Genomic DNA, 13,731 nt, shown 5'->3' with positions numbered 1-13,731 from the left:
TTCACTTTTTCACATTTCAAGATCAATATTGTTTGAAATTATTAATTCCACCCAAAATTATCGCTATTTCAACTTTTAATCCTTATTTGTAGGAAAAAAAAAACAAAGGAGAGTGAGAAAAGATGGCAAAGAAGCTATGCATAAAGCATCTGAATCCCTTGTGCATGAAATCTCATTTTCTGTCTAGCTCCAGAGTTTAAGAGTGTATTTACCACTAGTGTTACACAATGTCCAACTATCTCCAAATTTTTTTCCTCAGGTAAGCCCCTACTTTCTTGAAAATATATGTTTGAGCCTGGGGAGAATTCCTCTTATGCCATACCCATTTTCAGTGTCTCTGTGATGTTTCCCTTGTGACCAAGGAAGCACAAAAGCATTGCAGTCTAAGTTGTTGAAACTACTGACAAGAAGATTTATTAAAATGATAAAAGAAAATTTGTGCCTAAATTTGTGCCATTTTTCAACTTCTTACACTGTACAGAGTGAATTCCAATGAGCTACAGAGAAGTCTGTAGTTTGTTCACTTTGATGCCTGCCAGAAAGAATTTTACAGGACTAACCATTTGTAGAGTTCTTGAAATGTTTAAAATGCTTCACAGGCACAAACTAATGATAAGGAAAAGGATATAACAAAAAAACCAGCTCAGTTCAGACCAGTATACAGTCAGATGCTATTCGGTGATTACACTATACGCCCAACACACTTTGAAACACTCCAGAGGGGTCAGAGCTGAAAAAAAATCAGGTCACATTATTTCATCCTGAGCCTAGACACTTCAACTAATTGGGAGAATTTTCACTTGGTTTTCAGTTAAATCATGAGAGTCCATTCAAAGAAATTACAGGAAAACCTGACCAATTTTAGTAATGACCATGAAATCCATTGTCAGAACCTGCATTTTTGCAAATTAGTGAGCTTTCTAATTGAATGAGCAATTACCAAGCAACTAAAACAATGCCTGCATTTTTTTTCATTTATTATTACAGTGTAATTTCATTACATATTGAAGGAGAACTGTGTTAAAAGAAGTCTACTGAGATGGCAAAGTCAAGCATTTAAAATAAATATGGCCTCATAATTGAAGATTAATAGTATAATTAATGAGAGAGACAAATTAAAATTCCACAATTAATCAAAAGTTAGCAAGTGTGAGAACTTGGTTAGGTTTAGAATTCTAGATAATGTTGTTCTGCCCCAGCTTGTGGATATCTGAGCCAAGAGAGGATTAGTTTCACCACTACTGGCTTACAGCAAAACAGTCTGCAATAATATTTTACATGGGAGCCTTAGGCTTCCCTCTGATCTTTCTGCAGGGAATGGATGGAAATTGTGCTGCTTATTTATTTTCCATCCTTTTCTTCCAAGCTTTGTCTCTTCTGCCCCCTTATCTCCAATGTCCCTCTTATTCTTTCTCTTCTTTTCTCTACCCCTCAACATGAATATAATTTTCCTGTCTAATTCTCAACACTTGATTACCTAAACCTGTTTTCTAGCCATAAATTCTAGCTCCTTGCGTAGCCACTTTTGGTACAATGGGATGATTTCTTCCTTGTACCAGTCTCAGGTCTGTCCTTTAGCCTTAGCCTTATCCTTCACCTTTCCCTACTGTGTTCACTTGCTTTCCCAAGTTAACAGTCCTTGTTGCCCTACTCTGATTTCTCATCTTCAGTGACCCCAACAACTTCTTTCCACAGCTGGTCCTAATCTGCATCCCCCTTGGTGTGGTAAGAAAGATCGGTCTCCCTTCCTTCCCACAAAGCATTTTCCATCCAAGCTGCAGTCCTAACCTCATCCTTCAGACATCCAAAACCCAATTTCCCTCTCCCATCAAAAGCCTCCCAAATCTTCATGTCTCCTTGCAACTCGCAAGTGTTTTCTGTCAAAATCATTTCACACACTGGCTGTTCCCGGTCTCTTGTCGTCTGAATAAACATCCCTGGTTTTGACTCGTGTCCTGCTGGGCTTTAGGTTCAGGTGGCATCCAACAGTAAAAAGGATTCAACCAAGTTCAGATACAGTGCAAGACAGTAGGAATCTTCTGACAAAAAAATAATGTGATATTAGTGTACTCTTTGTCAAAATATTTAAGACAATGTTTTAAACCCTGTCATTAGTAATGAAACCATCATTAGGCAGAGTTTAGTTACAATACTGTGAAATAAACACAGAGCCAACACTAAATGTACCTTACCTATCCAGCCTACAGGCTTCATCCCTTTCTCTCTTTATATCTTTGGTTTCCATCCCCCCACCCTCAGCTTTTTTCATTTATGTTGCAGAAACCTTGGGGTAGGAAGAAGTTAAAAAAAAGACATTTCTTTTTCATAGGTTGCCAAACAGTTGTGGATATGAACAGTAACGTACCAACATGCTCTGGATTAAAACATATGACTGGGCAGAAAGAGGAAAAGACGCTCCATCACATTTATCTCTCCTTTTAGCATTTTAACAACTTAGGGTCTCTCCTGCCCAAGTTCAAATTCCCAGCCCTGCCAGGAGAAATCCATTAGGGAAAAAAATGTTTGTAGCTGGCAGAGTGAGTGGCAAAATGTAATTAGAATATTTAGAAACATGATCAACCTAACAGTGACTGAGCCTATACTAATAATATAATTGTTTAAAACCAAAATTTCTGTATTCAAGTCTCTCTTCTGTCCTTGGTTTAATTTTGGATCACTTCATTAGATGCAAGGCTCATTTAACTTGTACATATTTGGGAAATGTGCCCATTTATCAAAGGTTGTCTTAATGGTATTTGCATGTGGGATGTATGCTACTAATTAAAACATTACTTCAACTGACCAAAGCTTGCCTCTTTATTGCATCGTTTATAAAGAATGTAATAAATCTTTTCCCCCCAAACTGGAGAATATATATAAAAAACATTTATGAAGGCAAGGAATTATTTAAAAGCCATGTGACTTATTGACTCTTAAGACCCTTTCCTTAGAAATACAGCATTGTCTGAGCACAGAAATTCTTTAATCATGGATATGGTGGTTAGTTTCTCATGTTCCTCATCTGCCAACTGAGGTAGACACAATTTTCCATTACTGCCACGATGCAGTGGACTTAATTTATGTAGGGTTTTGTTGTTGTTGTTGGGTTTTTGGTTTTGTTTTGGTTTTTGTTTTTTTTTGTAACAGAATATAAGCCGCAAAATTTCTTGATGGAAAATTCTGTAAAAATTTAAAATCAAGTATTTCAATGCTAGCGGCAGGGGGAAAAAAAGGAAAAGGAATCTTCTTGGTTTTGCAATCATGGCTCTCAGAATCTTAGGGAGGGTTGTGTACAGAAATCTGTTCCTGAGACAGAGTTACACAAGTGCTTAAGAGTTTGCACTCTTTCTGCTTTGGCACATAAGATCAAAAGGTTTTCTGCAGTGGTACAAAACCAGCAAAACTCCTAACTCAAGGAAAAATTTTTTTCTACAAACTTAAATGGGAAAAAATGTAATGTGTCAAGCATACAAAGATACAAAACTTCTCACAGAATTACAGTAACAAAAACACTATATAACTTGGTTGAAATCTATCATGAAAATAGATTTATTTGCTTATCATCTGAAATGATTATTTGTTTTCAGTATTTAAAAAAATGTTGCTCTGTAAGGTACAGCCAGTTATATGATATTATGAAGAAAGATACAAATTTGCTCTAACTGAACTCTGAAGCTGGTGAGAAGCAAAGAACCCATTTTGGAGCAGAACTGCACCTCAGCTAATCCATTCTGTCTCCCAGCAAGAGTAATTGATTTGAAGCCATAAAACTTCTGATTGGAGAGGAGGGGAAATCATCTCATGTCTGCCTGCAAAACACCAGGTAGACTCAGCAACTAACAAAAAGTCAATTGAAATTATAGCACACATCTTGATGCTGTTTGAAGTGGTAACTTAAGGGTCGGGAAATGATGAAGACCTCTTAAGAGTAGGCTGCTTGTCTTTTTGACAAAACTAGCTGATAGGCTACTTTCCCAGTAAAGGAGCCCTCATGATCTCTAGACAAATAATTTTTGCTTTTTAATAATCCTTCCCCATATCTCATCTTTCTCCGCAACTTTTAAATTTCATTGTCGCAAAGAGCTGCAAGTAAAGAAAATCTTTGTATGCTGTCAAATTAACATCATCTAAAGCTACAAAAACTGTAATTGTCAACATTACAGAGAAGTTGTGGAGGCTCCATCCTTTGTAGAGTTCAAGGCTGGGTTGGATGGAGGTCTGAGCAGCCTGGTCTAGTGAAAGTGTCTCTGCCCACAGCAAGGGACCAGATGATCTCTGAGATCCCTTCCAAATCTAAACATTCTGCAATTCTGTAATTTTCTTGAAGAGCAAAAAGGTGTTATAATTACTTCTGAGGTTCTGGAAGCAAAGTTCAGAATGCTGAGATGACCACAATAGCCAGAAATCTCAGCTCCCCATGTCTCTGCTTTCCCTGCAACTTTAGGTGGTCAACAACTCCTTGGCATGAGTAAACTGCTGCAGTGTGCTCTGACAGAAAGTGCTACAAATGTGCAAAAATATGTTCCTGTAAGGATGGAAAAGTCCTCTTCTACTAATCTGAGCTTGACTTGCTACTCAGCTTCTTATTTCTGATAAATCTAAGTGCTTAATTTCTATTAATTATTTTATCATGGATCTCATTCTGTATGCATCTAGTGTAAGTTTGAGCAGGATAAGAGAAAATTTCTAGTGATTATAAATTTTTTGTTGCTTCATGACGAAATAATGTTCATGTTACTATCTCAGAGCACCCAATTTATTAAGGAAACCCAATCAGTTTCCTCCCTGACATGTATCTTCATTAGCTCAGATCACGACACCAGTAATATAAGTTAAAACTCAGCTCACAACAGATGATACAGTTTCATGTACCAATGTTTGTAAATTCAATACCTGGCTATTACTAAAACTGAGCTCACCCTGCTGTAGGCAAGCACGAAGGCAGTGTGGAAAGTTGCATCAAAGTCATCATGCAGAACACAAAACGAAAAGAGGCAGAAGTTGTATATAAGGAAAAGTAAATAGGTACTGAGTTGTACATACCCTCACAAAAATTTTATTTCCCTTCCACTTCCCATAACAGATCCAACCTAATACTGACTTTGTAGCTTTACTTTGTCTCTTAAGCCTTAAACACATTTTCTTCCTGGTAATTCATTAAAATCTACTGTATATTTAAATAAGCAACCCATCTTAGTGAACTGGGAAGCCAAGAGGAAAGTTATGGTTAATGGATAATATAGGAGGAAGGTGTCTATAACAACACTTAAACAAGAATGCTGAACTGAAAAATGTCTATAATTGATAGCTCCACAAACATGTATTGCATCCTGAAAGAATTCTCTCGGCAAAAAGGTAAGCATGCAAAAACATTTTTGTTGCTTCTTAACAATGTTTCACTGAAAAAAATATTCTACCACTTACTTATTTTGGTTATTAATTTGAAAATAAGCATAAAAAAATTTTCATCCATTTACTTACTGTGATGCCCTACTATCATTGAGAAAGAATACATTAAAAAAGAAAAAACTTCATGGGCACATACTAGGCGTGTCTAAATCAAAATAAGTATAGAGTTTTAAGAACAGGTGTGAATCATATTTGCATAAGGTTATGATTTTGAAATGACCAACAGCTACGACTGTGTAGGTCATTGATGCATCTGAAATTACATATATGCACACTTTTCAGGTCTTACTGAATTAAGCAAATTCAGTACTGCATTGCTACAAATTTTTTTTTTTTTTTTATTTCTAGCCACAAATGCTTTTTTTCAAATTAATACAAGTGCTATTGTAAAAAAAAGTAGAGATTACTTTAGATCAAATCACAAATCTCTTGAAAAGGATATTTTGAAGTCTTTCCTAGTGAAATGGACAAGCAAACAAACCTTGTTTTGCTGCTTTCACTGTCAATGAAAAGTTTACTACAACTGCATGGTTGCCACCTGACAAATGTTATTGTTGCAATGACTTAAGGAACACTGCATTCCACTCAGAAATACTGTAAGTGTTCCCATCAGGGTAAAGACACTCAAATACAAACAAAATGAAGTGCCTAGAGGAGGAAAGGAGGAACAGGAATTTATCAAGATTGCTAGTGATTTATGAGAAGTAATGATTACGGGGCCCAGGCAGTGTGAAGAGATGATTCTATTTATCATTTTCCTCCTGATAGCTATGTGCTAGAAAGTGGCATCAATATATCATCAAAATATTAAGCTGGTGGCCCAGCAGTCTGGAATTTATTTAGGGAGATGTCATTGTTGCAGGTGTCTGTGATGGAAGGGAGGACAAGTTAATTACCTCTTCACCAATCTGGATCTCTCGGACAGAGTGAAGTAAAAGCTGGTATCCTTCAAAAACGATCACGCAGTTTGGGTCACAGCTGTGGTTCAGTAAAGACATGCTGTGAGGGGTGAAAGAAAGAAAAAAAAAACTTAGCAGAGGAGTCTCCATTGCCATTTCCCTTTAATCATTTGAAAGTAGCTAACATGATTACATATGAAGTATCAAGCAATTGAGTCATGAAACAAATAAATTCCCTGTTAAATCAGCTGCTCCTGGTTAGGGGAGGAAAATGAATGCTTAGAAGATTTATATTCCTTAGTAATAGGAGCCATGTCAGGATCTCTTCAAATGTTTCTGCCTTTTGTGTATTCAGGGCAGGAGGAAGGCGATGGCCCCCTGATTCAGGGGACTGGGCAAGAGGGAACAAGGTGACCTTGTAACCTTGACACTAACCTTGTTACCTTGACAGTACCTCCCTTGGCAAGAGGGACTGAGTTCTCTTTCTGCTGCTTCTGCTCAGTTTCAGTGCACTAACCTTATTGATTACTTGACTGTCACTGCAAGCACAGCTCAAAGGGGCCAGCAATCAACTTGTATTTCCTATCAGGAGAAAATGGAGTATACTATGCCCCAAAGCCAAAGAAGTTGGTGTTTAGAGTTAAAAGAAGAAACATGGCCATTGTTTCTATTTTAATGCATATTTTGGCGCAGCCTCTGTTCTTGTGGCATGTGACAGCTGGGGCAGCACAGCTCCTTAGGGAGCTGCTGGCACCCTCAAGAGACACAAGCACTGCACAAGCACACCCTTCCCACTGTCTGAAGGACCCTGCTAACAACATCTCCTATACACTTCTGAATCACGAGTTTCCTTAGCTGAGAAACAACTGACTCTGCCAGGCAAATATTTTTGCTGTAGCAGAAATGGGGTTGATGTTTTTTCCCTATGGGAATGACCCATTGAAAGAATAATTCTGGCATTATCAGGCTGGAAGAAGAATTTTTGGCTTATCCAGCTCCTAGCTGCATTTATATTCTGTCCTTGTTCCTTGATTCAGCTACTCAAAATCCCAGCTGATTGATGGTGGTAAAATAGACGATGTTGCCAAGGTCAGAGCCCTGCACCAAACCATGTTTATTTAGTTTTTTGACTCTTACAGGAGGTATCAACAGGGGTCTGACTCTTTTGGTATCCCTTCTGGCCTTATGAAATATCTGTGGTTAATCTCCTCAAGAACCCTCTGAGAGAGTATCCATTACACTTATTGTGAGATCACTGGGCACACTCTCAAAGCTGCTCACAATGTGATGCACAGCAGGACCACAGGATTTTACCTTTTCCAAAATATTTTGTGATGCTGAAGCTATCAAGCCATACAACAATATACAACCTCTTAATAAGGCTTAATAAAGAACTTTTAATTAAATCTCGTCTCATGGAGACACTAGTGGGTTTGATGACAATTTCCTCTAGAAGCATATGAATTCATCTGGGACGACATTTGGCCGGGACTTGTAAACCACAGATTTAAAGTTCTCAATTTTTCCAGCTGTTTTGCTAAAACAAAATTCAAACTGCTCTGAAGTGACCTGGGAAAGAGTCTCTGGCATCCCTTGCCAGTGCATCACCATTGAACATAGATAGATACTTTCTTCACAGTTAAGGGCTTATTTCAACCAAAAGCAAGTATTTCCCTAATAATAATGCTCAAAAATAATATTTTATTTTTCTCAATTATTGTTTTTATTCCATTGTGAAATCAAATGACTGTTTTGCACTTTTCATGACACTAATTCCCATGTCCTCCTAACTACCTTTTCCTCATCTTTACTTCAAGGCAGACCTCAAGATATTGTGTCCTTATTTAAATCTTGCATATGACATTAGAAGGAAAAGAAACAGCAGTGATAGGCCAACTGAGGTACTGACAAACATAATTCAACCATGCATTAACAAAAAAATTAGATGGTACAACATACTTTTAAACTACATACTAATTTTCCATATTTATGATTACAGGTTACTAATTCTACAAAGATAAAATCTTCATTGGTACATACTTCTTTCCTAACACAAATAAGAAACAATAATAAGAAATTGAAATAGTAACATCTATCTCTTAAGGGACTCATCTTTTCACCTTACTGGTTTCTTTGTTATGGTAATTTACTTATAAATATATCAATCTTTTTCTTTTAGTTACTAATTCTGAAGGCTCTCAGCTGCAAAATATCTGTATTTTAAAGCATCATTGAACAGGTTTCCCTCACTAGTCCCAGTTGCACATTCTTGATGTCAGCATTTATTCTCACTTAGAAAAGACTACCACCTCCATAAAAATAAAATACAAAGATGCATACCATTTAAACTGTTTTAATGCTGTAATAAGGACTATTAAGAATGCTTTCAACCAGATTGTACTTTTTTACTCTGCTTTAATTTATTTCCATTTCCCAGTTTCTCATTTAGACATGTTACCTGGTGCTTTGATGGTCCTTACAGCTACCTTGGAAAAAAGGGGAAAAAATTGACACAGATTTTGCCTGTGAATGAAACAGTGTCCACAGTACCTGGGATAGAGGCCAACACCAACATCCTGCATCTCTCCATTACTGATGGTGAAACTGTTACAGGTCACCTGTAAAAACAAGGGAAAAAAATCCAGGATTACCAGAATCATTTGGAAACCCCACACTCAAGTGAAAAAAAACCCTTCCAAAATAAAATGAAGGGGCAAATGGTAATTAGATGGGAAACATTTAAGCCCAACACTAGCGCTCTTTCATTTTACAGCAATCACATCTGGGACACACTCTCCTGTAAAACTGCTGTCAATTAAAAGCAGAAATCTTAGTATCCTGAAAAAAAATGTGGGGTTAAACACATGCAGGGGCCCTGTTTCCTGAAGTAGAAGGAAAAGAAGAATAAAAAAAGCCATCCTACATAGAGTCTGAGAAGCTCAGCCCAGGAACAACCCAGCAGAGGATAGTGACTGCTGGTGGAAAGAGTGGCTGTTCTCCATGCAGGGACTCTGCTGATGCCAGGCTCTCACAGCACCTTTTAATGAGTAGCAGTGGAACCCATAGAATATATATGTGGGACTGTTTAGAAGAAAATAGCAGCCTCAGTTTTGGCAACCTGATATGGGCACAAATAAATGCAAAATCTTTCACATTATGGGTATTTGGGTTTGCATGTAGAAGATCTGATGACAAAGCATGTTCAAATTGCTGTCCAAGGGAAATACAACCTTTTCATTAATTTCAAATATTCCTATTGTAATGTATTCTTCCTTCATATAATCATACAATATTAAAGTGGTTTTAGAAAATAATGGGGAAAAATGGAAGATTCCTGTAAGCAGATTTAGTCCTACCCCAAACTATCAGACTGAGCCTTTTTGGTGTTCAAGATATATCAACACTTAGTAAATTATTAACAAGTACAACTTACATGTGCTTAAATGAAAAAAAAAAAAAACAAACAGAATTCAATTGTGAATGTATTTTTCAAGTATTTGATTTTTGGGGAAGAGCTGGTTTTGGTGTTTTCTTACATTAATTTTTTAGATATGTTGATAGTTATTATTGATGTATTAATATCTTCTTTAGAAAAATACTGCATGATACTGCATATACAAGAAAAGTCCAAGGTCTCTTCTGCATAGCATTGGATTATTAATGTCATTAATTCTCATTAGAACAGAAAATGAGTTAAGAGTAGGGTTTGGCAGACATGGAAATGAGATTTGAAAGTTGCAGTTTTATTCACAGAGTAATTGTCCAGAACAATAAATGCACACCTATGTTTTAAAGAGGTATGTTGAACAATTTAATAGTATAAATTATCCTATAAACTGACAAATTATTATTTATGATACCATTAACCATAAGGTGAAAATGAAATCCTCTTTCAAAATTTCTCATAAATTATGACAGCAACATTAATTTAAATAAATGTACACGCAGTAGGGCATGTGTTTTTGTAAACCATTAAACAATACTTTGATTAGTCTATTATTTATGTAACCCTTTCAAATGTTCCCTATCAATTACCAAAATCATACATCTTAGTTATTTCTTTCCTGCTGACATTGGGTATAAAGTGTCAGACAACCTCTGAGCAAAGATTAGTCCATTTCAGGTGGCAATTATCCTGGTTCTAAAAATATTGACCTGATTTTGGTATTTATTGAAAAAATAATGCCTTCCAGGTAAAATAGAAAGAAAGCCAGCTTTTGTGAGCCTTAGGTCTCTCTAACAGATCATAAAGTAGCAGAGGTCAAGCATGTCCTAGAAACAAATGAACTCCTCTTTCTTGCAAATCTCTTATTATTACCATATTTATATTAATAACATTGAATTTTGATCACCATAGAGTTATAGAGACTGTTTCACCATTTTCTATTAAAGTTATATATTATATTATGTGAAAAGATTTACACACAGAATTCACAATATTTTTACCTCTTCCTTTTTGAAACATGAATCAGTTTTTTATACCAGGATACCTTCAAAGAAAAATTTGAGATGAATGAATAAGCTGAGATTCAGATATGGAGAGCTATTTTTAATAGTAGTTCACTGTGAGGCACTTTTTAACCTCTCAGATATTTTCACAATACACAGATGCATCTCAATAGCCAGTAAGGCAGTGAAATGCCATCTAGTTTCTAATTATTTACAGTTTCAAATATAATACTGGGAATCCAAAGTATACAGGGCCAAATCTAAAAAGGCATTTAATACACAAACATGGGTTCAAGTGCTCCCATGAGTTCTGAGCTGTATGATTCAGTGCACAATCCTGCCAGAGGCAGAGGATCTGTCAGGTGCTCTGAGGTTTGTTTAACCTCCGAGAAGACAATCTTTCCCCCCTTTTAAGCTCAGGAATGGAAAAAACCAACAGCCATACACAAATAATGCGTGCTGCAGAGAGCAACCCCAGTCATGGCTGCTTCTGTGCTCAGCAAGTGGAGAGAGAGGAACTGAGATTAGGGTGGAGAGAGGAGGAGGATGTCACCATTTACAGTGTGAGAAATTCTGGTGTAATGGCAATCCTCCATAGACAGCTAGCAGCCCACAATGATATCAAATATGAAATATTTGTAGGCTGTTGCTATATGGTTGGCTTTCTGTTCTCTTTTAGATTTGTTACAAAGTTTCTAAAAAATCTACCGAATCACTTCTACATTTCTACTTATACAAACTTTTAGGATGCTTTAAGTCTGACTTAAAGGTCCGTTCTATCGAGGGGAATTACGAGATTTCAAAACGAGAATTGGTGTTGTAGGTCACCACTTCCAAGGAACAAAATAAAGACGGCATTTTTTTTTAGATAACACCCAAAGAAAAGTCAGTTTTTCTAGCTTCCCAAAATTCACAGATGTAGCTCAAATAACAGCCAAATCTGGAGTATCCAACATTTCTGCAGGAGAGCATGAGTAAGCTGCTTGTTCCTGAGGCAATTGTTTACAGATCAAAGCCTACTGGGACTGGAAGTTAACTAACTCTGTTTCTAGGGGAAAAAAACCCAACACATAAACCCAAGGCAAAACAAACACTTTCTCATGCATCACAGCATTTCTTTCAAGTTTCATAGTTATTTTGTGCTATCTTTTTTTCTGCCTTAACTGACTCTATTCCTTATACTACAACAAGGTACTGATTCTATGTGATTAAAAATAAGAAAAATAAACAAATCTCAGCAACTGATTGCTTCAATGAGTGTTTTCCAAACAATGGTATGTTCCTTGTTGTTTTAAATACTGCAGTATTAATTATCTCAGTAATTTAATTTGTGTTTGTCCCTTCTGAATCCTTTAAAAATTCCTTTCTATCCAGCTACAAAGCACTAAGACAGCATATCCAAATACAGAAACAGAACCAAGTACTCACAAAGTTTGTTATACCCACAAATAAAAAAATTGCCATGTATTTCTGAACTTCAAAGCGCAAAGACAAATTACTTGCTATTTCTACAGTTTCTGAAAAAACACTTCTCCCAGCATGAGAACCTAGGCAAAATTCTCAGGGGGGAGTCACAAACTTTTCAAGCCTCTAAAATGCAAAATGTTGAAATATTCTAGAGTGATCAAGGTGAATCATCATCGCTTGTTTGGCCACAGAGCTCTAGTCTATAAACTCAACAGTTTACAGAATCACTTCTGAGTGTTTGAGTTGCCTCCATGTCAATAAATCCTGCAAGTTTATTTAAAAGGAGGTGCTATTTGAAACAACCAACAATATTATATAAACTGACTGAATTAAATTAAAAGATTTGTTCTTTTGAGGCTGCACATATTTTAAAGTACCCTGTACCCAGAAAGGTAACACAAGTAGAAGACATAATCTCTCCTAGACTGGTAAACACATAATGAGTAAACCAATTTTACTGACTGGCCAATACTCTCAGGCACACCTTAACACCAAACAGAAATTATTGCAACCTTACATTACATTTGATTTTCTCTCTGAGTGACTACTGAAAACTCTGTAAATCTACCCTGTAAAGAGGCCACTGTTCTCAAGATGTCTAAAGCTACTGTCTGAGAAATCTCTGTCAGTGCCAGACTCACAGTCAAGAGGACAGCCATGATTTATTTTGGTGTTTGCATTTGACAGAGCACAGAGGCTTCAGTTTTGCAACATAATGAGTTGCATTTGCTCTCAGTTAAGACCTCATTCCTACAGCTTTATACTGAGGATTTGCCTTTGGGTTAAATAAAGCAGAGTTAGACTTGATGGCAGGACATTCCAGATTTGGAATTTCAGACACTCAGACAATGAAACACATCAATAAGGGTGTAAGGGAAAGAAAACAAAGCATTATTGGCTAACACTTGCTGCACTGATCAAATTACAAACACCAGGGCTAATAATCAATCATTTTGTCTCCACGTGCTCCTGTTACTGCAGCACAGTGAGGCAGCCTTTTATAACACACATAAGAAACCCTCCCAAGGACTTCCAAAGGGTATATTGCACTGATGGGGTCAATAGAGTTTCCAGCTCTGACATTCAATGACTCCAGCCATCTCTGTAAATGGTGTGTCACAGCTGGTGTACTCTAATCCACCACCAGGAAGAAAGTCATAATGAACCCTTTTCCCCTAATTTATTAACCCAATGTAATGTAAATTAAAAATAGATATTAAAAAAGTCCTTTCATGGATTATTAAGTTTCTCATTCACACTGAAGCTGCCTGGGTATCACTGGTCATGGCCAGCTATTTAACAAAAGATACTGCAATGAGTTCTCACGTTAATAGACTTCTCAAGAAACTCAAACATTTCTCCAGGAGGAAGGGGTGAGCAGTAAATGCTAGGTGAGGGGCACATTACCTTGAATGACCAAGGCAGACCCCAGAGACCTTCTAGAGCCACCACATCCCACTACAGTTCTGCACTGATAGCTGGAAGATGAACAGATAACAGGCACAGA

The 13,731-nt window shown here is 36.8% G+C and overlaps 1 protein-coding gene across 3 annotated transcripts in view; it reads right to left on the bottom strand.

Annotated features, from left to right (window-relative positions):
* The window catches only part of SMYD3 (SET and MYND domain containing 3), a 380,229-nt gene that overhangs the window by 68,433 nt on the left and 298,065 nt on the right, over nt 1-13,731 (bottom strand). For all 3 annotated transcript variants that reach the window (XM_063151903.1, XM_063151904.1, XM_063151905.1), the window contains 2 exons: nt 8,859-8,926; nt 6,306-6,408 (listed from right to left, as the gene is read on the bottom strand). In XM_063151903.1, coding sequence (XP_063007973.1) covers nt 6,306-6,408; nt 8,859-8,926 — 171 coding nt within the window. The remainder of the gene's footprint in view (nt 1-6,305; nt 6,409-8,858; nt 8,927-13,731) is intronic.

This window comes from Melospiza melodia, chromosome 3, assembly GCF_035770615.1.
Source record: "Melospiza melodia melodia isolate bMelMel2 chromosome 3, bMelMel2.pri, whole genome shotgun sequence".
In the NCBI taxonomy this organism is placed as follows: domain Eukaryota; kingdom Metazoa; phylum Chordata; class Aves; order Passeriformes; family Passerellidae; genus Melospiza; species Melospiza melodia.
This window is presented reverse-complemented; position numbering and strand designations above follow the sequence as displayed.